This window comes from Thermobia domestica, chromosome 13 (assembly GCF_964235325.1).
Source record: "Thermobia domestica chromosome 13, izTheDome1.hap1.1, whole genome shotgun sequence".
In the NCBI taxonomy this organism is placed as follows: Eukaryota; Metazoa; Arthropoda; class Insecta; order Zygentoma; family Lepismatidae; genus Thermobia; species Thermobia domestica.
This window is the reverse complement of record NC_137466.1, coordinates 193307875-193333288: the sequence shown is the minus strand read 5'-3', so window position 1 is coordinate 193333288 and position 25414 is coordinate 193307875. Positions and strand designations below refer to the sequence as shown.

Genomic DNA, 25414 nt, shown 5'->3' with positions numbered 1-25414 from the left:
TGATGATATAATAATCAAGAAAAATTTAGAAAATGTACAAGTATATCAACGAATATTTAAAAAATCCGATTATAGCTCATATGTCGAAGCATTTTAAAAGAAACCCAAGATCAAGGAATATTATTTGAGGCCAAACAGGAAATGACCCTCGTTTTGATTTCAGAAAACTTGTTTATTCTTTTTTTAAATCAAAGTTTAATACCGATAAAGATTGGTTACATAATAAATGGAGGACAGTGAAGTAAACAAAAAATGGTACATAGACGTCAAAAATGGCAGCCAATAACTGATGGTTACTATTTGGCCATCCTGAGGTTTTTCATGGACCATTAAACTTACTTCTTGCCCTAAACTTGTACTGGAACTGAGAAATTACTAATAATCGTGCTACCACTTCGTGGTTATTCGTTTTTATACACCCTTATTTATTTATTTATTTGTTTATTCTTATTTTCCTAACCGTGACCAAGGCTTCAATGGAAAGCCGAAAATTATGCATCTAGTATATACCGATAATTAAAGCCTGTGACAAACATCTTGGTATTTCAGCTAAACGAATAAAACACAAGCTCTGGCGCGACGTTGCCAAGTGGCAAAGGGGTGTGGCTATGGCTAAGCTGAGAAACTACAGCGCGATCAGGTGGAAGGGATAGACGTGGATGTGTACAAAATAAACGTGGCAATACCGCTGGCCTCTTATTTGCTAGCAGCATTTAAAGGGAACTTGGAGCGCCGCCTTCAAATGCCAAGATATTTGTCACACCGTTTAGAAAAGTATAGTAGTAGTCCCAGGCACGCACCTAGAAATTTTTGTTGAGAAGTCCAATACTACAAGGCACTATGTCTATGTAGTATTGAACGGGTATTATTTTATACCCGATAAGTAACTATAAAATACTTTCACATATATTTTCAGAAAAAAATGACAGATTGTGTTTATAACAGAAAGAGTACAGATGAAGTATAAAATCACACGTTTATGCTACATTAATTATTTCTCTGTTAAACAAGTATAGTTTTATTTAAAAGAAAAAAAAAGTGTGTATAAATGTACGTTGAGTTAAGAAGGTTTAGTGGATGCGCCCCTGAGTAGCCCCATATACTGAACAAATTAACAAAAACGTTTAGAACAGAAACGAACTACTGACAATACCTTTGATTGGTTAATAAACTTTTCATTATACTATCACAACCAATATTCCTAACAAAACAGGGCTTCAAACAAAATAGAAAAAACACTGAACGCAAAAAGCATTCTGCATGCGCATCATTTGAGAACTTTATAGGTAATTCAAACAGAGTCGAGTCACTCTATTGATTTATTGTCCATGTATTTCAATGATGATAAAATTCGGTTTAATTCCATCGAACTTAACGTTTAATCACACTGAACAGAGTTCATTCAGTTTGTTCCTCTTATAATGTAAAAGTCAAACTAATAAGGTACTTTTATCTATCATTACCCTTCCTCACACATATAATCCCGTAATCGTAACGAGCAAAAATATCCGAATACAAACTATTCAGAATGATCTGACAAATTACGATTGTTAATCATGAACATGATACTAGCTTTTTAATCTCCGTTTTGATATATGTGTACACAAAAATGAAACATCCCTCGAAAAGAAAGGGAAAATTTGATTAGTGGAGAAGCAAAGGCCACCTTTTCAGACTTATACATGTAATCATTGATTTCCATTTCAAAGTTCTATTCCAAATAAATAAATAAATAATAATAAATTATTTTACAGCCTCCTACCCAGACTAAGTACTGTACTATATAAAAAAACTTTCATTATGTCTATTTGAAAACAACTTACACATTTATGACTCTCATTTCGGAACTTACGTTTTTTATATGACAATAATTTTCTTACTCTGTCAAGACGTCACCATTGTTTGATTGCGTTTGCTTTATATCCGTATGCAACACCAAGTTCATGAAGGACAAGGCTTGTTATTTATGAGGGATTCGATTCAAGACAGGGATTGACTACTGTTCAGTTGGTCGGTACACAGATCATGATGCAAAGTCTCGCACAAAGCAGGACCTTCCTTACAACAGGTCCCAACTAGCGTGTTAACACTTCTGATATTACACTTTGAGAATCAAATATTGAACCCCATATTTAAAAGTGTACGTTCGAATTCCACATTTTAGAAGTTATCGGGCACTATCACAAGGTGAAATAATTAAACGATAGGTTAAAATATTGGTAAAACACACGAAAACTTATTTTAGCCCCTCTACAATTAAAATTTTCTACAGACATAGCTGTCTCAGGGTTCGCAGACCTATGCACTGTTATTTCTTCCAAATGAAACTGAAAATTCCATTTTTAAGCGACAAGTTTGACGTTTTTCAATTCAATACTAAACATACGTGAGAGTAGGGATGCGCACGAGACGAGTCGAGACAGGATTTTCCTGACAAAATTCGAGTCGAGACACAGCTCTTCCAATAAAGAAATATACATTTTTCGAGTCGAGACATCACTTTTACAGCACATTTTCGAGACGAGACAGCCACAAATCTTGTCTCGTGCGCATCCCTACGTAAGAGCCATTCTTGCATTTAAAATTACCCTATTTTGTGCACTACAGTTTAACTTTACAGTTATACTAAATGCCAACATTTTATCTTTCTTATTACTAACTGGGCTAACACATTACTAACTGCTTGTGGGGTTAACATAGTCTGGAAACATCAATGGACTGCAAATATGCACAGAAAACCGCAAATTGATTTAACACTATATTATTAAGTAAGCGTTCTCACGAAAGAGATTAATTTATCGTATTAATTCTCACTGTCACTAAAATTGACGTTCCACGCTAAATTTTATTTCTGAAGTCACACCAAAAGTTAGTAATTGGTATATTTTCATCTGCATTTTCAAATATTGTCGGTTTCTCAGCAATGGCTTGATTAACTTGATCCATCTCAACCAAATTTGATAGGCCTCCTAAGTAGGCGGTCAATAATACTTAGGTAATTTATCTTCTTGCTAATTTCCAGTTAAAATCGATCACACCGTCTTTGCGAATTAAAAATATCATGAACAGATAGGCAAACAATATGATGTACACGGTATTACTGGCGTACAACTAAAAACACACCAGAAAAATCAGTGTGAACATTAGCGTAAATATAAAATCTTTTCGTTTGATTCTTATGTATACGATTACTAAACCTACAACCATTTTTAAATTGCATTAATTTGTTACAGGTTCACGAATGGGTACTTGGAGAGGATATAATTAAGTCGAAGATGGAGATTGACCCGACAACCCAGATGGATGCTGGGTATTACGAGTGCCAAGCGGACAATAAGTACGCCATCGATAGACGTGGCTTCCGCACTGACTACGTTATGAACACATATTAAATAAGCGTGAATGTGCTAAGTGTTCTCTAGTATCTGAAGCTTTAAAAACTCTCTCTCTTTCAATGTATGTTTAAGCCTACGAAGAAACATCTTAACACAATGCCTATTTTTATCCACCATGGATACCACGGAATCAAAATTCAAACATTAACCTTGTCTTTTTTTTTTTTTTTTTTTTTGGTAATTCATAAGTTGTTTTAGATTATGTAATAAATGTATTAGCTTTGAATATGGCGATTTTAAATTATAACTATCTTAAGCACATTGTTTAAATATTTAATTATCATGATCATCATTGACCAGTCACTTGCTGCAAACCGACGGCTTACAATCAACGACAGCAGTCATGTCCAATCCAACTGGGCAATATATGACGTAAGAGCACGGTTTTGGGATCAGAGGAAGGGCTATGAGAAATGGGTGAAGCAAAGGAGAGCAGATGTCAGGGAAGGGAAATGGAATAAAACAAAAGTGTTGGTAATGTAGTAGTAATAATGGGTCCACGAGTATCTGCAAAACCATCAACTACGTCATCGATATTTTGGTTTGTTTGTCACCACTGCCAAGTTTGATGTCAGCTTCTTGCTCTCTCTGTGTGATTTACTAAGAATGTGAGCAGCAAACGGTGACGTCATAGTTGGAAATGAATGCACTACAATCTCCCACTAACCTATATGCTCCAATACTGACATAAGAATTACCTGCTTTTATATATGCATCCATAATAAGGTTCCTCTTTTCTTTTCACCATTCTCTATTCTTTTCTATCAGATTACAAACCGATTTCCTCTTTATTCCATTCTGTTCCATTATTTGTATTTCTAAACTGAAATCTATTATTTAGTGTTTCACGATTATGGCCTTTAGATTAAAGAAGACAGCTGCTTTTAATGAAAGTGCATGATTATCAAAGAAATCGTGAAATGATAACAAGGGAGAAAACTGGAAAACCCTGGGAAAACTTATGGGCACGATGTTGAACACTAAAAACTCACATGGTGGAAAACACACACATACCGTACTATATGTGTATCTTAAACTACTTTCTTCAGTTTTACAACTATGGATGACAACATACTCATCAAAGTTACTTTTTGAATTATTATTACTATTATTATTATTGAAATCGCTGAGATTAACGTCCCACGAATATACCTGTTAGGCTAAGGGAGATTATGATTAAAGTAAGTGAATGATGATGGAATAATTGGTAGAATGAGGAAGTGGGAGGAAACAGAAGTACCCCGATCAAACCCATGAGCACGATGTTATCCACCACAAACTTACTTTATCGGGGATCGAACCGGAACTCCACGCATCAGTGGTAAGCGCTCTTCCATTGAGTCACTGTGCCACGATTATTATTATTATTATTATTATTATTATTATTATTATTATTATTATTATTATTATTATTATTATTATTATTATTATTATTATTATTATTATTAATTTATTTTATTTTAAGGTGTGCCATTGGAAACGAACTACACTGTCTCTGGTCTGTGGAACATCGCGACACTAAAATCTAAATAACAAAGTGGTATCTTGAAGCTCATGATAAGACATGGCCTGGAATCGAACCAGGGACCCAGCTTCGTGCTGTACCAATGAGTCACTATGCTATTCTCTCTTTATTTCTAAACTTAATCTGATGCCAATAACTGCCTTTATTTACTTCCATATCGGATTTTGAAGACTTTTACGACACCTCATAAATTTACGTATCTGCAGGAAGCAAAACACGATAAACTGCGTTTCTTCTTATTTCCCAAACAGCAAATTGGGGCAATGGAGCCTCAATGGCAAACCATTTCCCTCTGAAACGCAGATTTGCAAATGCAAATTGTATTTCATGAAGTAAACGTCCACCGGACAAATACTGTTTTATCACGTGATTTTTTTTTTTTTTTGAAAAGGGGAGGAGGAGATAGTAGTTATATGTCTCATGCATTATATACAGTAGTTTAATGCGTTACCACAGGAGTTAAGATTATATGTTTCTCCCTCAACCTAAAACCGTTTCAAGTTTGTTCTTACTCCTGTTATGTAATTTTTAACATCCTATGTTTCCTTAGTTACATGAAGAATTCACAAGTTAACATGATCATTTTGTTTCGAATTAAGTCGAAATATTCAAGTTTAAAGTTAAATATACACATTAAGTTTCTTAATGTTAAACAAGTGTAAGGTATTGTATTACGTTATATTATTTTGCATTTAGCTCCATCAAACCTGGCCATTCAAAATATGCATACCTTGATATTCAGCCGATATAGTAAGTCCAAAATTGCCATAACGGAGTCAGTCACTAATTTCTGAGCGTTTCATATTTCATCTTCATGTTCATCCCTTCCCCTCCCTCACCAGCCACATCTCCAATACACAGTACAATAACATTCGACTCCTTAAATTATTTCCTTCAGTTTTATAACTGTGGATTGGATAAAAACTTTTCGAAGTTACTTATGAAAGTAAAGTTTTAGTTTAAAAATATGGAATTAAAAAAAGAAAAAAAAACTACTGTCTCTGATCTGTGAAATATCGCACAGTCGAAGTTTATGCCTGTGTATTGGAGGGGGGGGGGGTATAAGAAGAAAAACTTATCGCATTGGAATGAGAGTTTGCACATTTAAACTATGTAAAATTTAGAATATCGTTATTATATAAGGTTGATCCGTTTATGTGTGTCCGATTTTAAACCTTCAACCCTATTCATAGAATCGACCGATCCGAGCAAAGATTTTATAAAATAGAGGATCTGTCCATACAACAAAATCGTGAAGCCATACGTCACAGCTTCGCCACACGTACTCTGCCCACTCCGCGTCACTAAGACCGCAATGTTTCGAGCCAACAATCATGGCGGAAGCGAGAGTAGCCAATCAAATGTGAGTGTTTAGACGATGCTCGGTTGTTTTTTGGCTTCATTGAGTTCATATGATGAAGACACATATGGGCAGATCCTCTATTTTATAACATTCTTGGATCCGAGTGATTCAAACACCTGTATATCTGAAGCTGCAACGAATGGCCCTCCAGGAAAACCCTCCTGCACGTGTGATGGCAAGACGACTGCACATGGCACGGTCAACTGTGAACCACGACCTAAATGGAAAATAAAGCCCCGGATGGTATTTAACCCTTTCGGGATCCTATGGTACAATTTGTACCATATGCACTTTTCATGGTACATTGCGTTATTTCTCTTCTATTTGAGCTTTTTCGTCCGGGTTTTTTTGTTTTCCAAGTCCAGAGGCCTTGTAGAAGACATTACGTATGGTTTCAGACCGTCCTGCGTCCAGACATAGGAGGTGATGACGTCATAAGTCAAAAATTTATTTTCTCATTTTCTAAGCCTATGTTCAATATTTTTTGGCGGGCTTATTTTTCTACGTAGAAGATTGAAATTTTGCACAAACATTCAGTCCACCGAATAGTATTTACCAGATTTTTTGTTCCGATGTCAGTGCTAAAACAGGGGGGGAACCAGAGGGGAAAAGGGGTAAAAAAAGGGATTTTTAAACCCCCAAAATCCCGTATTTCGTCATTTTCCCGCCTCACATACATGATAGGACCACGTGAGTCATACCGTCTGAAAGGCCGTTCCATTTTGAAGAGAATGACGGTCGAATTATTATTCTAGGGTAATTAGGGACGTCTCAGGGATTTTTTGAAAAATATACTTCTATATAGGGAAATATAGGGCATTGTCGGTATATATATTTTTTGGTGGGCTTATTTTTGAACGTAGAAGATTGAAATTTTGCACAAAGATTCAGTCCACAGAGTACTTTTTACCAGATTTTTTGTTCCGATGTCAGTGCTAAAACAGGAAGAGGGGGAACCAGAGGGGCAAAGGGGTAAAAATAGGGATTTTTTACCCCAAAAATCCCGTATTTCGTCATTTTCCCGCCAAAAAAACATGATAGGACCACGTGAGTCATACCGTCTGAAAGGCCGTTCCATTCTGAAGAGAACGACGGTCGAATTATTATTCTAGGGTAATTAGGGCCGTCTCAGTAAGTTTTTATCCAAATATACTTCTGTATAGGGTAAAAGTGGGGCATGGTAGGGAAATTTTTTTCTGGCGGGTCTATTGTTTAACGTAGAAGATTGAAATTTTGCACAAACATTCAGTCCACCGAGTAGTATTTACCAGAATTTTTTTTCGGATTTCTGCGTAAAAACAGGGGGGTCCAGAGGGGCAAAAGTTGAAAAAAGGGAAATTTTGCCCCCAAAAATCCCTTTTTTCAGGAATTTCCCGCCTTAGATACATGATGGAGACATATGAATGGTACCGCCTGAAAGACAGTTCTATTCTGAAGAGAATGATTGGCGGATTATAGTCCTAGGGTAATTAGGGATGTCTCAGGAATTTTTTCCCCTGAGATCATAGTGTTTTATGGTACTTTGGGGCACTGTGGGAATTTTTGATAAAAATTCTCCCGCCCTTACTATTCAAGATAGAAACTTGAAATTTGGCACACACATTTAGTATACCAAGTACTATTTATTAGATTTTTTTAGATGGCTACGATCACACAGGGGGGGGTCCAGGGGGGCAAAGTTCGAGAAAAAAATTGTCCCTCCAAAATTTTCACTTTGACATTTTTTCCCGCTTCTGGTATATGGTATGAGCACGCAAGTGGTACCATTTGAAAGCCAGCTCTATTCTGAAGAGAATGAGGTATGAACAATGATCCTAGGATAAATAGTGACGATACAGTAGCTGATTGACTGAAAGTCTAAAAAATAGCCCCAAAAGCCAGGATCCGGAAAGGGTTAAAAGTCGTAGACATGTTACTACAGCCCATCGAAGGAAGAGAAAGAACCACTACAGGCACCTCTACGAACGCCATCTATCTGGAGAAAAGTGGAAGTTTGTTGCCACACTCAATAAAGCATGGATTTATCTATAAGACTGTGGCAAAATTTGAGGAATACCATACGCTCAACGAGACGCAAAAACCCGTCCTGACTTCATTCGTCAGTGCAAAGCAAGTTTCTCGAAGGGATCTTTGGTTGTCGTGGGCTACTCCTACGAAGGCACGTTAACGATTTCGCAGGTGCCTAAAAACTGCAAAATCAACTCCACATTTTACCAGCAACATATTTTCACACCAATTTATACAGAAGATTGCACCGTTTGTATGGAACTGTAATAACCAAGTCCGTGTGTATACGGGGAAAGTTTAATTACATACATCCCGTTCTACTAAGAGATTTCTGCAACAGATGGTGGCAGACACCGGCATCCAGGCTATTCCCTCCAAGGACATACCAGTGAAGTCACCTGATGGATTTTTGTGGATTTGGTCTATTGAAAAAAAACACTTGCATCTTGTCATGTCATCATTGTCCGTGGTCTCTGGAAAGCCTGCCAGTGCCTGAAGATTCCCGTTCTACCTGTACTTCAACAGAGCCTCCTACAATGGAAGTTACGGTGCAGGGCTATTGCCAAGACATATGGTGCTCACACCAAGGGCAACTGATAGTGCTCCCGTGGTTTTTCCTAAGGCAGGAGAGACGTCAAAATCGGACAACCTTCTGGCAGGAGAGGCGAATCAACCTTCTGTATATGCTATATAGAAGATGATACACTTTTATTTTGTTTACCAAGTTGCCAGATTTGTAGTTTTTTTTTGAATGTTGTAATACCACTAATTCATCCGTTAATTATACATTAAGTACATATTAATAAGTATGAATTGCAGCAATTAATTTGCAAATTTCCTTTTGAAGTATAACTTGATCCACTTCCCCGTAACTTACAGATGGCTAGATTTTTTTATTCCGAAAATATTAAGTGGAAGAACCCCCTAACTCATTCCCTGATTTTATACTCTGTTCTTGATGTTCATGGAAAGAATGTGAAGCACAGCATAGTAGCATAATCTTAATTAAACACCATTACGGTCGTAGCGCTCTGAAAAAATACATTAAAGAGTGTAGCGCTCAATAACATGGATATCTATGTATTACAGTATAACCCCTCAAATCCGAACTAATTGGGGCTAAAGCCTGTTCGGATTTCGAGGGGTTCGGATTATCCGGGAAATAATATTACGTATTTATTTCGTCACTGAATTGGCGGTAAAACAACGATTGAGGTTAGACAGGGTGGCCCAGTGGTCGAAAAGGCAGTGACCTTGACTGGCGGGTGTACACTCATGTCCAAAATGATTGTCGCATATCTATAACTGTCTTCTTGTAAGAATATAATTAGATAATGATTTAGAATAAGCATTAAGTCTACAAATGTTAAAACCTTAAAAAACTAAATTTGTGTGATTAAATCTTTTTTTTTTTTTCATTTTCCAGCTGTAGTTATTTTTTTCTCCTGAGAACGTGTTCGGATTTACCGGGTTTTCGGATTTCCGGGGTTCGGATTTGAGGGGTTGTACTGTATAAGGCATTTGCAGGTTAAACCATCTCAAGCAATTTTCAATGAACCCAAAGAAGTTCGGGTAGCAGTTGGGATGTTGTTTTTACACCTTGGGAGCAGGCAACATCGTAAAAGATATAGTTTGTGTTTTTTTTTTTGGGGGGGGGGGGGGACAAGAATTATTTCCCTTTCTGCGAATAAAAAGTGAAGAAATTAAAATAGTTTCTTCACTAATAGTTCATTATGTCAATAAGAAATGATTTGTTTCTATATTTACTTGAGCTTTCAAAGTTTTGGTTAGAAGTTTATTATTATTATTATTATTATTATTATTATTATTATTATTATTATTATTATTATTATTATTCGTGACCAATTATGGCTTAGCCTGTGGTCACTGCTATCAATAAATTCAAATTCAAAAATTATTATTGTTGTTACTATTATTATTATTATTAGCTTTCAAGTGGAAAGAAATAACAGCTGAAGTTTTCTAGTTATTATATATTGTGATATCCTCCGCTGGGAGTTAATTGCACAATACCGTATACATTTCTTCACAATAACTTAATAATAAACAGCACTGGTCTTGACATGTGTCACGTACCTTCAAATAGTAAACAGTTACGTTAATAGGTGTCGCTACCTGCGCTATTGCTTGCTACTTAATGATTTAAATCAACACAACGAAATCCTTGAATATGTGTAAACATGATATGGAATTGGGATCGTTGGTGGACAAACTCAAAAATAAATACAATTTCATTAAATGCAAACAATTTAGAGCTTTTGGGGTCGCGGTGGCTCAGTGGTAGAGCGTTCGCCTCTGGTGCATGGGGTCCTTGGTTCGATTCCAGCTCGTGCCAAGTGAGTTTTGTGCTGGACAAACACCGTGTGCGGATTTTCGGTGTTCCCTCGTTTCCTCCCACTTTCTTCATTCCTCATTTTCAGTCATTTCTCATTATCACCGTCTCCTTTAGCCTAGCCGGCATAATCGTGGGACATAAAATTTAAAAGATTTCATTTCAGTTTTCAATTTACAGCTTTTGATTGAGCACGACTTTAATCTACAGTGTACAGCGAGTCGAAGGCTTGATGGAATATCTAGTCTAAATAAAAATAAAACCTCCATTACACATTTTGTATTGTCTGATACATCCACAGGAGGTCCTGAGTGTTTGGTTCTTTCGGGATACATCCATGAATTTCGGCACATAAAGAATGAAGATTATACGAAGCAAGTAGCAGTAGTTCACACAAGTCTTACAGTTAGTTGGTAAGTTCTAAAAAGTAACTCCATTGGAAACAATTACGACACCACGAATTCAACATGTAACTACAGGTTCGAGCTTTCTATATACACACTGCTGGTTTTGAAAATTGCAATTAAAAAAGCGTTAAATGCGGCGATTGGACGTTAAAAGTGTGTGTGTGTGGGGGGGGGGGGAGCAAGGCATGATCTGTTCCTGTAGCTTTCTTAATTCTACGGGAAGACAAATAACTAATACGTACTCACGCAACGACAAATATTATGTGGCACCATTTTTTCTATGAACCAGTAATACATACAAAAACTTTACATTTGCAAATGCAACTACATACATTACGGGGTCACTTCAAAAAAGTGAGGGGCAACTGCCCCCTCTTTCCCCCCGAATCGCCGCCCCTGGTTAAATGGCATGAAATGTATACCTGAGATTTGTTCCATTATTATACAGAAATTGTCACAATTTTAGTACTACACAACTGTGCATTGGTAAGTAATGACATGAATCCTCCACGCTCTGTAATCAGAGCCTCTACATCTGCTGAAATCGCCTGCATTGCAACTTGTATGTGAGTGTGGCATCCATCGACATGTCTGCTGAGGACTATAAGAAACACACGTTGACGGGTGACATATCAGGTGATTCTGCAGACCACGGAAGTAGCAGTACCAGTTATTCCACGATACATGTTGCCAGGCATTGTACTGCTGAAATATGATGTCTGAAATAGTCTGATGGAAGGGTATTACCTTCGCCTTGTGGCCACTGAAGGTATTGTCCTTAATGCAATATCACCAGCTGGGGTCGCGTGATGTATCCAATGGTATATTATTCCATCTCAGCTGCCATTCAACCTCTATTACACATAACAATGCACGCTGAAAGATTGCGCTCATGACAGCGTTTAACGCGTATGCAATCATCAAGTCTGAAAACGGGACCGTTTGTTTGTCATTCACCACACAAACAGAAGCTTTCATACACTCATTATAAACTGACCCATTTGTGTTTATAATTAAGGGAATTTGACGTAAATGCATGCGTGCTGCTAGTCCAGTGTTCAGCTGTCACTATGCACGATGCTGTACCGTCTACCACGACCATGCGGACAAGATGTCTGTTATCTCATGATGTAATCACATTCGATCATTGCTGTGTACGATTTTCCTCTGTCCATTGCTTCCAGATACACATCATTGTCGTGGCGGTATGTTCTGCACAACCACCAACTTCGTGATGTGAGAAGCTGCCTTCTAGTAGGCCGACAATGTGGAGTCGTTCGAAGGCAATCGTACCTCGACAAGGCATAGTGATGCTTGCTTACGTTGTTCACGCTCTATTACCTGAGTGCTATGTAAACCATTCTCTTGCGGTACTACTCCGTACCCCACATATCAACTACACGAAGGATGCGTCACTCTTCTGAAATTGTAATCGTTCGTACGCCAAACTCTCTGAATTTGAATGCATTCCCAGATTTCATTTTTTGTGCTAGAATGTTCAAAAGCAACAGTGCATAACTTATTATATTTTAAACTATTCTTAGGAATACATATAAATATTTACACTTCGCACCCAGGCAATACGTGCAATATGTCCACTTGAAAAAAGAATAATATTCATGAAAATATCTCGGTAATCAATAATGTCCGATTTCATTTTTCTGGAAGAGAAAATCATCGAAATGTATTAAAAAGACAAATCATTCATCTTAACAGATCTCTATATGCGCTACTTTGGTTGCTCGACAAACGGCAAAGCAGCACCCAATTTTCATCCAGAAGTTGCGTAACATTTGAGGTGTCACCGATCCACAGGCAGCGATAATTCTTTGTCATAGATTATCTAACCCTTGTATGATAAATACAGACCTGGTGTTCTGTACAAACAGTCTTGACATACCTCATAAAAAAGTCCGTCAACTCAGGTCAAGTGACCCCGGTGGCCATTGAATAGAACCTCCCCTTTACACGTAATTGTTTTGGAAATGGCCATGCAGGAAATTTCATATTACGGGCGTAATGCGGCGGGGCCCCATCTACTATATGTAGTATACGCGGTAAAGTATAATATTACACAATTTTCGGTAGTTGTTCCTGTAATCTTTTCTTTAAAAAAAAAAAAAAAAAAAAAAAAAAAAAAAAAAAAAAAAAAAAAAAAAACGTAACAGAATCTTCTTGCCACTGTCTTTTTTATTCAATACAAAACAAATCTGCAACAAGGTTTATCCCACCACATAACGGAACGATAGTTTGGCCCATACTTTTATCTAAATTTTCTCTGTACAGTTAGAAGGGTCTTGAATTCAGCACACCAAAACAGTACTCAACTTTCTGACGCACAGTAAACGATACCAATTCATTCACTTGTAAACAAAAGCGAAGCGCAAGAGTTCTAGTAACGTTTGATCTTCTATGTACTGGTAATAAAACTCGGTGATTTACATTTTCCAGAGAAAACGAAACCAGACAGTCCTGTCACTATTGGTTGCTGAGATATTTTTATTTCTTATTAATACAGTTTCAATCGGACACACTAAGTAATGAAACCCCTGAAACAGGATGTTTACACGTGAAAAAGTATGATTATGCGTGTTTATCGTACAATCCTTAACCAAGATTTGCATCCTCTCATAAACAAGATTTGTATTATCTCACAAATTGAATGTTCCACGTTGATTTTTTATAGGTTAAAGGATCGATAACAAGTGAAATCGAATCAATTAAGTAGGTTAATCTGTCGAGTGTTCGTAAGAAATATGGATATTAAATAAATAAATAAAAGTCAAGCAAACTGTATACTCAGTAATAGCTAAGGAAACACGGCACTGATTTTAAAAATACTTTCACAGTTATAAGCAGAGACGGCTGCAGCATTTCTTCCCTAGGGAGAAACCGATTTAACGTTCGGAGGGGTCAATCACACAACATAAGTCACAAATACACAATACTTTGATGCGCGCGTGCATATAATGCATTATATAGAACAACTATTACGCACTTATCCTTATTAACAACAGTAAATAATCTATAGTACTCTTGTATTTAATACAAATATACAGTATATTAGTAAATACCAGGCCTATTGTATGTGAGAGCAAATTAGTATGTATTTTTAAGAATTGAACACCCTTCGAAAATCCGTGGTTATTAAGAATAATTCCACATGTGTAAGGGAGAATGCAATGCCTACGGCCAGTGCTCATTAAAAGTCATGTTTTGTCAGGAAAGATCGGGTATTGGTCAGAGAAGATTCCGTTTCGAGCCCTTCAGTTCCATACGTGTCCATGTTCCGAGATCTTGGTCTGGTAAATAGCTGTTTATTTTATTTATTTATTTATTTTTGTTTTCGGGAGTTCAAAGGAAACAAATGTGGACACAAACTGTAATTTTCTTCTCCCGTACAGCGCACGCAAAAGTAGCAACAATTCCTTATAACTATTGGTAGTGATTCTATTGATTGATTCACGATTTTTATTTCGATGAAGCCACGTTGGGTTTGTCACCGACAACCGGTAAAGTAAAGATGGCGAAGTGCTGTATCTATGGTTATTGAATCAGTTGTACCTACGGCCACAACACTAAGGATTGTAAGCAAGTAGCAGATCACAATGAAGCATGACCATCCTCGAGGAACAGGGATGAACAGCATTTAGAACCAACAATACGCACAAATCAGCAGGAACCTCATATCTCGGAGCCACCATCATGCTTGAAGGTCCATCAGCATCTTTGTAGATATTGCAAGAAGGAGCCTTATATCAAGGCCCTGTCCGAAAAACGAATAGGCGGGGGCAACAGAAAGGCAGTTCAAGGATTCTGACAAGCTCACAAAGGATTAAGAAACTAGAAAACGCCTATCAGGAAAAACAGGAAAAGCTTCTAAAGAGAACTTCAAAAGGAGCACCACCAAAACTAGTAAATAAACAGATGACTAAACGGACCTTGATGACGACTTGGTATCTTAAGATGCCGCCATAACTAAAAGCTGGATCCACTACACGTCAATCCCATCTTCTGTCGTTTTCAGTTGGTTTCGGTGATTTCAACTTTGGTTAAAAATGAAAACTGCATTTTTCAGACAAATGTGTGCAATTAACGAACATAACTCTTGATAACTTTTGCCCAAAGATCTGTTGCGTTTACTACCTCTTTATTAACAAACATGAAACGTTATTTGTGGTCTATTCTTGACTTTTTTTTTGTTTGTTTTTAAATTTCAACCTGTTCGTGGGTTCAAATAATAGGTGGCCGTAGGTACAGCGGGCTGCTGTACCTACAGTTAAAAAAAGGGGTCTTGGGAAAATAAAAATAATTCTTATTTAACGACATTTTGAACTAGACACAAATTTTGTGCCTCATAGCAGAACATGCTGCGAAAATTTGCTGCGCCTGTGCAGAAAAATTGATCAAGGGAAAGAAAGAAAAAAAAAACCAACAGAAAAGTATAAAAACATGCATGCTATGTGTAGATGTCTTAAATGCACGGACGACTCGCATACATACATGTATAGTTTGGACTTTTTTTTTTTCTTACGTCTCGTAAAGCGTATTTTTAACAATCACAAGTGTTTCATCTGCAGAAAATTTTTGCAGAATTGGTGAAGAAAATTTTTGACTTACAAAAGCTCATCGCAGGAAGACAAAGAAAGTTCTGTCATCGGGATTTTTGTGTATTCAAGAGACCCCAAACTATGTGCCTAAATTTTATATTTGGGGAAAAATGCATTGCAGGGATCAGAAAACATTCAAATCCAAATTTTGGCCATAGGTACAGCACCCTCCACTATGTATATACGTATCTTCTTCATTTTTTTTGCAAGAATACGAAAACTTCTAAATTTGTACACTATTTCACCTTCGTTTGAAAGAGTTGCCACATCATTCGCAAGTAATGTTGAGAGAATGAAACATCCAATATTCAAATAACAGACATGAATATTCACGGGTTCGATTCCAAATGGGGACACAGATTTTTTTATATTGACTGCATCGCGAGGAACGCAATTGAACAGTTACTTGAATTACGAGAAAACGAACTCAGATCTGAAAAGCTATAAATAACACCGATGAGAACTTAACTAAAAACTCTTTGTGTTTGTAACGTCAGGAAGTTTAGTTAGCCATTAAAAATAGTTTAGAAAAGAGATATGTAAAAATTACACAGTTCAAGTCATTAAGAAAGTCCGTTTGGCCATTTCATAAGTTAAAAAGCCCACTTTCTTTTCTTTGTTACTTTACCGAGGAATAAAGACAGAAGAAATATTAAATTTACTTCAGCGAAGCGTTCTATTTTTGTACCGACTATCTGTGTTACGACTAGGAAAGTTTGGGAAAATCTCACTAAAATGACTGTCATAAGGAAGAGATCACGAAGTGGCATCGTCATCACGTAAAACTAGTTCGGCATGAAAAGTCATGAACTCAGGAACTGTCCTCCACTTGTTTCTATCTTATGTCATATCCGCTGTGGCATCACACTGCACCATATCGTTCTTAACACGATCTACCCATTTCTTCTTTAATAACAATTATTTTGTACACAGTATTGCTCTACATATTTTATATTTATAGTCGAATAAAAAATTTTAAGTTGTAGCCTCGAAGTAGCGATGCTCATTTGTTCGAATCCCGCGGTCGCTCATTCTAACAAAGATTTTTTTAGTCTACCAGTAAATACTGAATTGTTACTTTTAAATACAATCTCTACACGTCAATTTTCCAAAAATTCGTATCCATATTTCACTGTGATTTTCTATGCTGTAAAATGGCTCCACACTTGAATCTAAAAATTCGTTAAAATAAATAAACAGAAGCGCTATACAAAGATAAATAAACGGAAATTTGATCGAAGAGAAGGAATCCAATATAGAAAGAGAAGAGACATGATGGCGCAATTGGGTGTTCAACTCTGATGCTATGCGTATCTGGTCCATCTTCGTTTATGCGAGCTTCTGACTGCCAATATTCTGTCTGTGGATTTTCTCAGGGTTCTCCCATTTCTAACCACATCATCACTCCTATCAAACGTGCTATAATCACCCGTTTCCTTTAGTCTACAGGACTTAAGCGTAAAACAAAAAGTAGCCAGAGTCAACACTAACGTGTATTGACTGAAGGATACTTTAAATGCGAGTACAGCATGTGAAATATTACATCTGCAGTGAAAGTAACCTACACTTGATATTAAATTTTCAGTAGAATATGTCACAGTACGTATTACTTGAACGATCGTAAAGCTTAAATCAAGTATGGAATCTTAATAATGGAACCGTTACACTAAGTTGTGGCCTTTGTAATACCAGAATGATTGATCGGTTAATTGGAATTTAACGTCCCTTTTCAGCACAGAGGTTATATGAGACAGGATCTACTATTTAAAGTGGGATCCGATCCACTATTCGGATTTATATTCCAGACAAGTACCCCGACCAAAAATCAATCCATCCTTCCCCTCTTAACACAGAAAACACGCACGTTAGCCGTTGCCAAAAAGAAGCAGAGTAACAGAAGGGCTACCAATATAATCACGACATCACTTCAAATTAACCACCACTACGGAAAGTACAGGTAACAAAATGATAAAAGAAGTAATAAATAGTTTCCTATCATTAGTAAGAAATATACAAGCCAATACATGCGAATCTAAATATAAACAAAAAAATCTAGTTTAACTTCCCACAGTTATGTCTTTTAAGCTAAAGGAGACGGGCAATTAAAGAAGATGAATGATTATATCAAAGAATTGATGGAATGAAAATGTAAGAGGAAACGGAAGAACCTCGAGAAAACTCGCAGACACGATATTGCCTATTATACACTCATATACCCTGGAATCAAACCAGATAATCTTGCACCACAGTTGACTAATTTATCACTGAGGCACCAAGCCCATGTTTACGCAGAGTATGGAGAACTACTCATTAGGGGGAAAAAAAATACACTTTCGATTAACATGCATTAGTTTTGCTTAAACAATAATCACTATTATTAGTTAACCATATTTATGGGGTGTTTATCTGTGAATTAATCTGAATATTAGTTGGCACTGTACACTTTGTAATCCGTTCAGTTCTTACGATAAACAATATGAAGATATTTATTGTGTCTCAAGTGGTTTATACAGAGGCTGATCCGTTTCCATCGGAACAAATTGAAGTTATTGCTTAACTAAGAGATTTCACTCCGCCTCCATCGATCATGCTCGATGTGATGGGCAACGGTTTATTACAATTTTCACTGCAGGATTTCGTTGCAGCGGTATCATGGGGTAGTATCCAAGTCCTACTTGCATGATTTCAAGAGTAATTTACCATGTGAACGCGACATTATGAAAGGTCTCGTTTGAAAAGTCCAAAAAATACAATAATCCATGGGACTAATATCTGGACTTTTAACGGGAACATTCCCGAACGGAACAGCATGGATACCAGTTGCGATTGCCATGTGTCGGCAGACGGTCAACGATATTTTGGTCGTGTGTTTTGAAGCTATGTACTAGTGCAGTTCCACATGATAGGTTCGCTTGCGTACCATGACTGTATTTCGAATAAGATTGAATGCAGTAAGATGGTTCGGATTTTCCACTTAAACTGTAAGTCAACGGATGTCTTGGATGTTTCCAGTTTCACTAACGGAAAAAGTGTGCAATTTGTAGAATACGATGCTAGACGTATAATGACTTCAAATGCAAATATATACATGGTGTTAGTTGAAAACAGGATCAAGAGCGTTTATATGAGAACACCGAAGTTTGAAGTAGGGCTCTTAAAATTCGAATAATCATTATTTGAATAATGGATTCTTCGAACATTCATTATTCGAATAAAATTAGTTATTTGAGTAACGAATAATTATTCGGACAATTGTTTGAATAACTAATAATTATTCGAATACTCGAACAGATAAAAAAATCTAATCGAATAATTTTAACAGCACTAGTCTGAAGGATGGAATCTACTATTAACAACGATAGGGACTTCGATCAGATACAATTAGCGGGTGCACATATCATAGTGCACGATCAACCTTCACAGTATTAGCTGTTCCCCACCACACTATCACGCCCGCAAGAGAATGGGATTACAAGACCACTCCACCGGCCCTGGCCTGATCATGTAGAGATTCAACCAATTACAGGTACGCTATTGTCAGTATAGTTTGCTGAAAATAAAAAAAAAAAAAAATACTACATCTCTCTGCCCCAATTCCAATATGCTGATCAAAAAGCCTCCTAAATCAGAACACTTATAATTGTAAGAAAAACCATAGGTTTTCAATTTGGAATTACATTTACATAACGAAGTAAATAAGACTCACATATTCCTTTCCGGCATTAAGAACTACGAATGTGTTTCAAGGAAATTAAACCTATCTTTAAAAGTCTGGAGACGCTACCCCTCATTTAATAACAAACCGTGTAATTAGTGTTACTTCATTCTTTGAATAGCCGAAACCCTCTTCACAATGTGTCTTAAAACGGAACTATTATCTATCTAATATGATATGTCTCAACGTTTTTCATTTTGGGCCACCTTGTACAGCATCAAACTCGATCTAGAAGTGTAAAGAATTTTTTTTTTTATATTATTCAAGAAACTAAACACTTAGATAATAAGTAGGTGGGGGCAGTCGGCCGAAAAAGTGTAAAAGCTTTTTCAAGCTAGGCATCCTGAATGAGGTTTCCCTCATTCACACCAGGCAAATGCTGGGGTGGTACCTAACTTGTAAGTCCCAGGTCGCTTCCTTCCTTCCCCAATCCTTTCTCCCTTCCCTTTTCCCGGATAGTGTGCTCGCCGAGGGACGCTATCCCGCATACGTGGCGGGTTGATGGCCATAGATACCGAAAACCCAGAAATTTAAATCTTAAATCTTAAATCCTAGAGAATGAGCAGTTGACGGGTTTACTTTCTGCTTTTCGTAAGCTGGGAAGATCCTGCTTAATCGTACTAAATTCTGTAAATGCAACAGGCTTCTTCCTATAACTTGTTCAAAAGTTCGTTACTGAATTCTCTATGTCTATTATTGCGATTTTTTTTTAATTTTGAGCTCTTCATTCGATAGAGCATCAAAAAATATCTAAAGAAGTTATGGAATTGTTCGCGTCAATCTTACTGTTCCCGAGATACTGGCAAAAAAGTTCCGATTTCGGGAGATTTAAGGAGCCATAACTCGAGAACCGTAAGTCATCGAGAGATGATATTTTGGGAATTTTTCAATTTTGAGTTCTCTATTTTGAGCATGTGTCTTCGTAAAACAATATATCGTAGAACGGAACTCTTAAACCAAACACGTGGAAAAAATTTGGTACTCAAGGAAATTATAGATGGATAGATATATTACAAGAATTGTTTAATGAGTATAATAATAAAGTATAAAGGACAATTGGTATAAAGCCTGTAGAAGTCAATAAGAGAAATTACCGTAAATACGCGCGTAATTTTCGCCCTCGCATAATTTTTGCATCCCAATTTTGAAGGGCATTTTCTGTATATTTTATTTTCCTCGCGTAATTTGCGCACGCGAGGATTTGACAGTGATTTCTAAGGTAAGAAACCACACGACTTCTTAATCAATTTTTTAATGCTATTTTTCTACAAATTTAGAATTAGTTGTTTGTTGTCAATTCTTACTACAAAGAAAATGTGTACCGGTATTTTAGTGTTATTTTGACTGGGGAAAAAAATTATATGATGTTCACTGATGTGGCTAATTTTTCCCCCCGCATAATTTACGCACCCTTGTTTCAAAACAACTTTTTTCGTCTAAAAAAGGTGCGAAAATTACGCGAGTAAATACGGTAATTCTTCTTACGTTCGTTCTGGCAATGCTCTTGGAGCATTCTCACCTGGGTTTAATTGAATCCAAGAACATCTTGTTTCACCGAACCATATTGTGAAGAGTGGCATGGGTCATTTACCGTATTACCCGAATTTTCAGAATATTCATTCCTTAATTACAACTCCAAAATTGTTAAGTGATATGTAAAAATTCTGATTGAGACAAGAATTTCGCGTCCCACAGTTTGAGAATTTGCTGGTCTAATAAATTCCTTCAAATATTAGCAAGAGAGGAAAAGAGGAACACGTTACTCTATATTCAACACAATATAATCCTGACAATTCTCGTGCAATGTCCTTGGTGTAGGTCTCCCCTAGGTTCAGTACAAAATATATGGGGTACGGTCACATTGATATGATTCAAGGGCGTTAAGGAAGCATAACACCTCTTTTACATCTCTCTCTCTTTCTAATAGAGAGAGGACCGGGGTGTTGAATAATAAATAACTACTTCATGACCCCGTGATACGGCTTTTATGGCCTGCCAAAGAATACAGAGGGGAAATGACGTGGAGTGGCCGGGAAGCGGAAGAGAACAGCCACCGACGAAAGGTCTAGGGCTCTCGGCTGCAGTCTACCTCAGACCAGCAGCTAACGTATCTCGAGATCATAAGTGGGTGTTGATCATTATCACTGTCACTATTAGCACATGGCTGCTCGACACACAACAACAATAACAACGAAACTTCTCGTGTTGTTACTGCTCATTTCACTTTTTTGGATAGCAACTGAGGCCCGCAGAGGAAAGTCGAGAGGGAAATCTCGGAGCAGAGTGCAAATTGGACTTCCCGTCACAGGGAAGTATCGCGATCCGGAAGCGGACAAGTATTACAACAATCCAAAGGTAAGAAAAGGTGTCCTCTTTCACGCCTCACCATTTTTTTTTTTTTTTTTAAATTTTTAAAATAGTTTACTCATTAAAGCAATGTGTTCTGTATAGTGGAAGCATTAAGGATTGTGCCATCGATGCCCCGAGTTTGATGCTAGGTAGCGTACAGACTTTTCAATGTGGACCAACATTCTAAGGCTACTTGAATTAAGAGTTCTGGAACGCTGGGAGCCACTGGTCACGTATAAATCGGGTTAACGTGTGCCATATGACCAGCCATAGCCCTTCACACTCTGTAGAGCCAGGGAGTTATTGCTAGTAGAGAAACCATAATGAAATCTTGAAATCAAAATTTTAGTTTTACGTCCCACGTTTATGCTTTTTAAGTTAAAGAAGACAGATGAATAACCAAAGTGAATAATTATAAAAAGAACTGGTGGAGTGTTCATATGTAGAGTTGTCAGTACAAAACAAGAAAACCTCGAGAAAACCCACGGATACGATCCTATCCAATAAAAAACCTACGATCGAATCATGGCTCTCTCACTACGGGTAAGCGCTCTACCACCGAGCCATCGTGTCTTCATAACTAAACCTTGTATATTCTGCCCGAAGGCAGGTTTCAGCCCACTTACTTTACATTAATCCGGCAGAGCAGGGGTAGAGTGGATAGCTCCTTTCCCCGTAGTTCAAAAATGTATATACGAAATTGGTGATCTGGAGTGAACTAATAGATTAAGAATCAGGATTGGGGATTTCTCATACAAGTTGGAACTACTATTTGAAAGCGATATTTGGACTTGTCCTGCTTCCTCTGAATGTTCTTCTTAAATGACTTCTATCTAACTCAAGTAACGTAGCTAAGGTATGACCTTACGATAAGTAACCAATTCGTTCACTGTGATTCCAAAGGTCAGAAGGAAGATTCTGAATTATGGAATTAGATTAAAGGGATACTCAGCATGGGATTAAGAATATTAAGTATAAAGCAATTAATCATTGTTCTTCATTACACAAATATTCACTAACATACATCACATTAACTTGCATCTCTCCAATATATATATATAAAAAAAAGTGAAATGAAATATTTCAGTTTTACGTCCCACGTTATGCCCTTTAGGCTAAGGGAAACGGTGGTTAAACCAAGTAAATAATGATGGAATGACTGGTGGAATGAGAAAGTAGGAGGAAACGGGAGTGCTTCAAGAAACCCCACGGATACGATGCTGTCCATCACAAACTTACTTGGCAGGGGATTGAACCAGGGACCCCACGCACTAGAGGTAAGTGCTCTACCACTGAGCAACCGTGCCATACCCCAATATAAGATACAGTCACGTTCAAAAGTGGATTTCGTTAGATCCCGTAAGTGGTGATGTCTACGAGACGAGACGAGATGAGACAGCGTTTTTCCAATAGAAAAATACATACGTTTCGAGAAGAGACGATACTTTCAGCACACTATTTCGAAATCTTGAGTTGAGTTGATTTTGAGTTTAACGTCCCTTTCAGCAGTGCGGCTATATGAGACGGGACCTACTGATTGACGAGGAATCCGAACCACATGAGCTCCCGCCGGGAATCGAAACCGGGTCTCTCACGCCAAAGGCGCTTATGCTAAGACCTTAGCCACGAAGGAGCTCTATTTCGAAATCTTGTCTCGTGGACACTTCTATCCATAAGATCCGAAAGAATGGGCTAATTTGTGTAGTTTCTGTAAATTAAAGAAAAAATATCTTATTCATAACACGAAGCAGTTTACCCGACTTGTAGATTCATTCGTACATTCTTGATAAAAGGAACAGTAAAAAGGAATGAGTGCAAATTTAAGTGCGACGGTAACTGGGACCAATGACCTGTTCCTGTAACCCAGTTCTCATGAAGAAGAGACAGTGAGGTGGGGAAATGTCTATCTTGTGATTGATCTTACATGATGGTCTCTGGATCCTCTAACTGCAACAGATTCAAGCTCCAGTCGTGGATCGCAGTTCAGTTTATAATAGGCTTCGTCCTTGATAACCTCGGTATTCCATAAGGACGCCAAAAACTAAAACTCAAACGCGACTGTAATTAAGGCAAGATCGTAATTAAGACAATATTTATTTGAAAATATCTTTTACGTAAAACAAACTTGTTAACACAATGCTCTGAAGGCTTCCAGTCGACCAGCAGGCGTCTTTAAGTTGAGGAATGCGTGGCCAGGATATGGTGAGTACCACTGTGTTGTTGTTGGTTTACTAGACCGGCATCTACTACTTCTTTCGTTGTCATTACGACACTTAGTGAATTATTGCACTGTCAAAAACAACAGGTTTATCCCCAACGGTCAATCATCCAAATACTGACTACACCCAATGCTGCTGACTTAAGTGATCTCACGATAACCAATAGCCTAGCACGGCTCGGAAGCTGAACTAATGTTGAAAGTAGTATTTTTATTTAAAAAAATAACTCTCTCCAACACGACTCTGGAACTTACTACAAGAATAACTAAAACTTTTCTGATCAGAGCATATACACTTATTTATTAAAACTAAAATACAGTGTTACGGTTTCGACACCTTGACGTTACCTTCATCAGACACTAAATCTAATGTGTTAGTATCTGATAATGATAACGTTAACTAACACTATATTTAATTTTAATAAACAAGTGTATATACTTTTGTCAGAAAAGTTTTAGGTTATTCTTGCAAAAAATATTGTTGATGCCAGTGTACGAACTGAATATTTTTCCCAGAGGAGTGAATTTCACTCATATACGCACTCACCTACCTTTCTCTTATATAGAGCGGTACCATAATACACAGATAAACTGAAAAAGGTGGAACATGGGTCAAAAGCGGCACCGTTTTACTGTGAGTGGAGTTCAAACACAGGCGAAAGAGCTGTTATAATGCTGAATATCTCGTGAACGCAGAAAGATATCGCTGCCGGGTCAAAAAATCACACAGAAAATCAACCCTGAAAAGTGCAATGATATACCGATGGTAGTGGAGCGGTCGCTGCTCAACGGGAATCCACACAGATACGGAAAACGTGCAGGCCGGTAACCAGCCCAAAAATGTAGGGGGGGGGGGGGCTGAAGTTAGGAGGGCCAGATCCAACCATATTATAGTTCATTTGCAAGCCTACCATGAACATTTTAGGGGGGCAGCAAAAATTTAGGGGCGCCCGGTCCCCCTAGACCACCCTGGATACGGACCTGAAAACGTGTGTGAATTTTCCATCTGTTTCTCATCATCTTGATCATAGGTATTTTACCATCACTGGTAGGTCACTTGCCCCAATTAAGAAGCTTCCGTGCTCCACAGTCCTCAGCTAACCTCTTCCTTTTTACAAACGATTCTTCTGTTTTGATACCATCCATCCATTGTAGGCTTCTTCATCCTCTCCATCTCTTTCCCCACCATACAGTCTAGCACGCCCCTCACGATAGTTTCTTCTTAGCCAATGCCCCAACCAATTTCTCCTCCTCTTTTCAATAATATCCAAAATTATTTTTTTCTCCCCCACCATTTCTAATACCCTCACATTCATTTTCCGCTCGACTCAGTTAGTTCTCTACATTCTTCTCCACACCTACATTTCAAAAGCGTCCAGTTTTTTTTTTTTAATCATTTTTGCGTAATGAACATGTTTCTGCCTCACACAGTACAATATTCCACACGAAGCATTTTATGAGTTGTTTTCTCA

At 37.5% G+C, this 25414-nt stretch overlaps 2 protein-coding genes across 6 annotated transcripts in view; one reads left to right on the top strand and one right to left on the bottom strand.

Moving 5' to 3' along the window:
* The window catches only part of Plod (procollagen lysyl hydroxylase), a 210222-nt gene that overhangs the window by 39046 nt on the left and 145762 nt on the right, over window positions 1–25414 (bottom strand). The window lies entirely within an intron of this gene.
* LOC145668907 (immunoglobulin domain-containing protein oig-4-like) overlaps window positions 1–25414 on the top strand; it is a 45232-nt gene that overhangs the window by 7029 nt on the left and 12789 nt on the right. Inside the window, exons 3-4 of one of the 3 annotated variants that reach the window (XM_081737184.1) lie at window positions 10072–10148; window positions 21620–21730. In XM_081737184.1, coding sequence (XP_081593310.1) covers window positions 10072–10148; window positions 21620–21730 — 188 coding nt within the window. Of the gene's footprint in view, window positions 1–3233; window positions 3639–10071; window positions 10149–21401; window positions 21731–25414 lie in introns of those variants that run through there. The other 2 variants (XM_081737183.1, XM_081737182.1) reach the window with 2 other exon arrangements.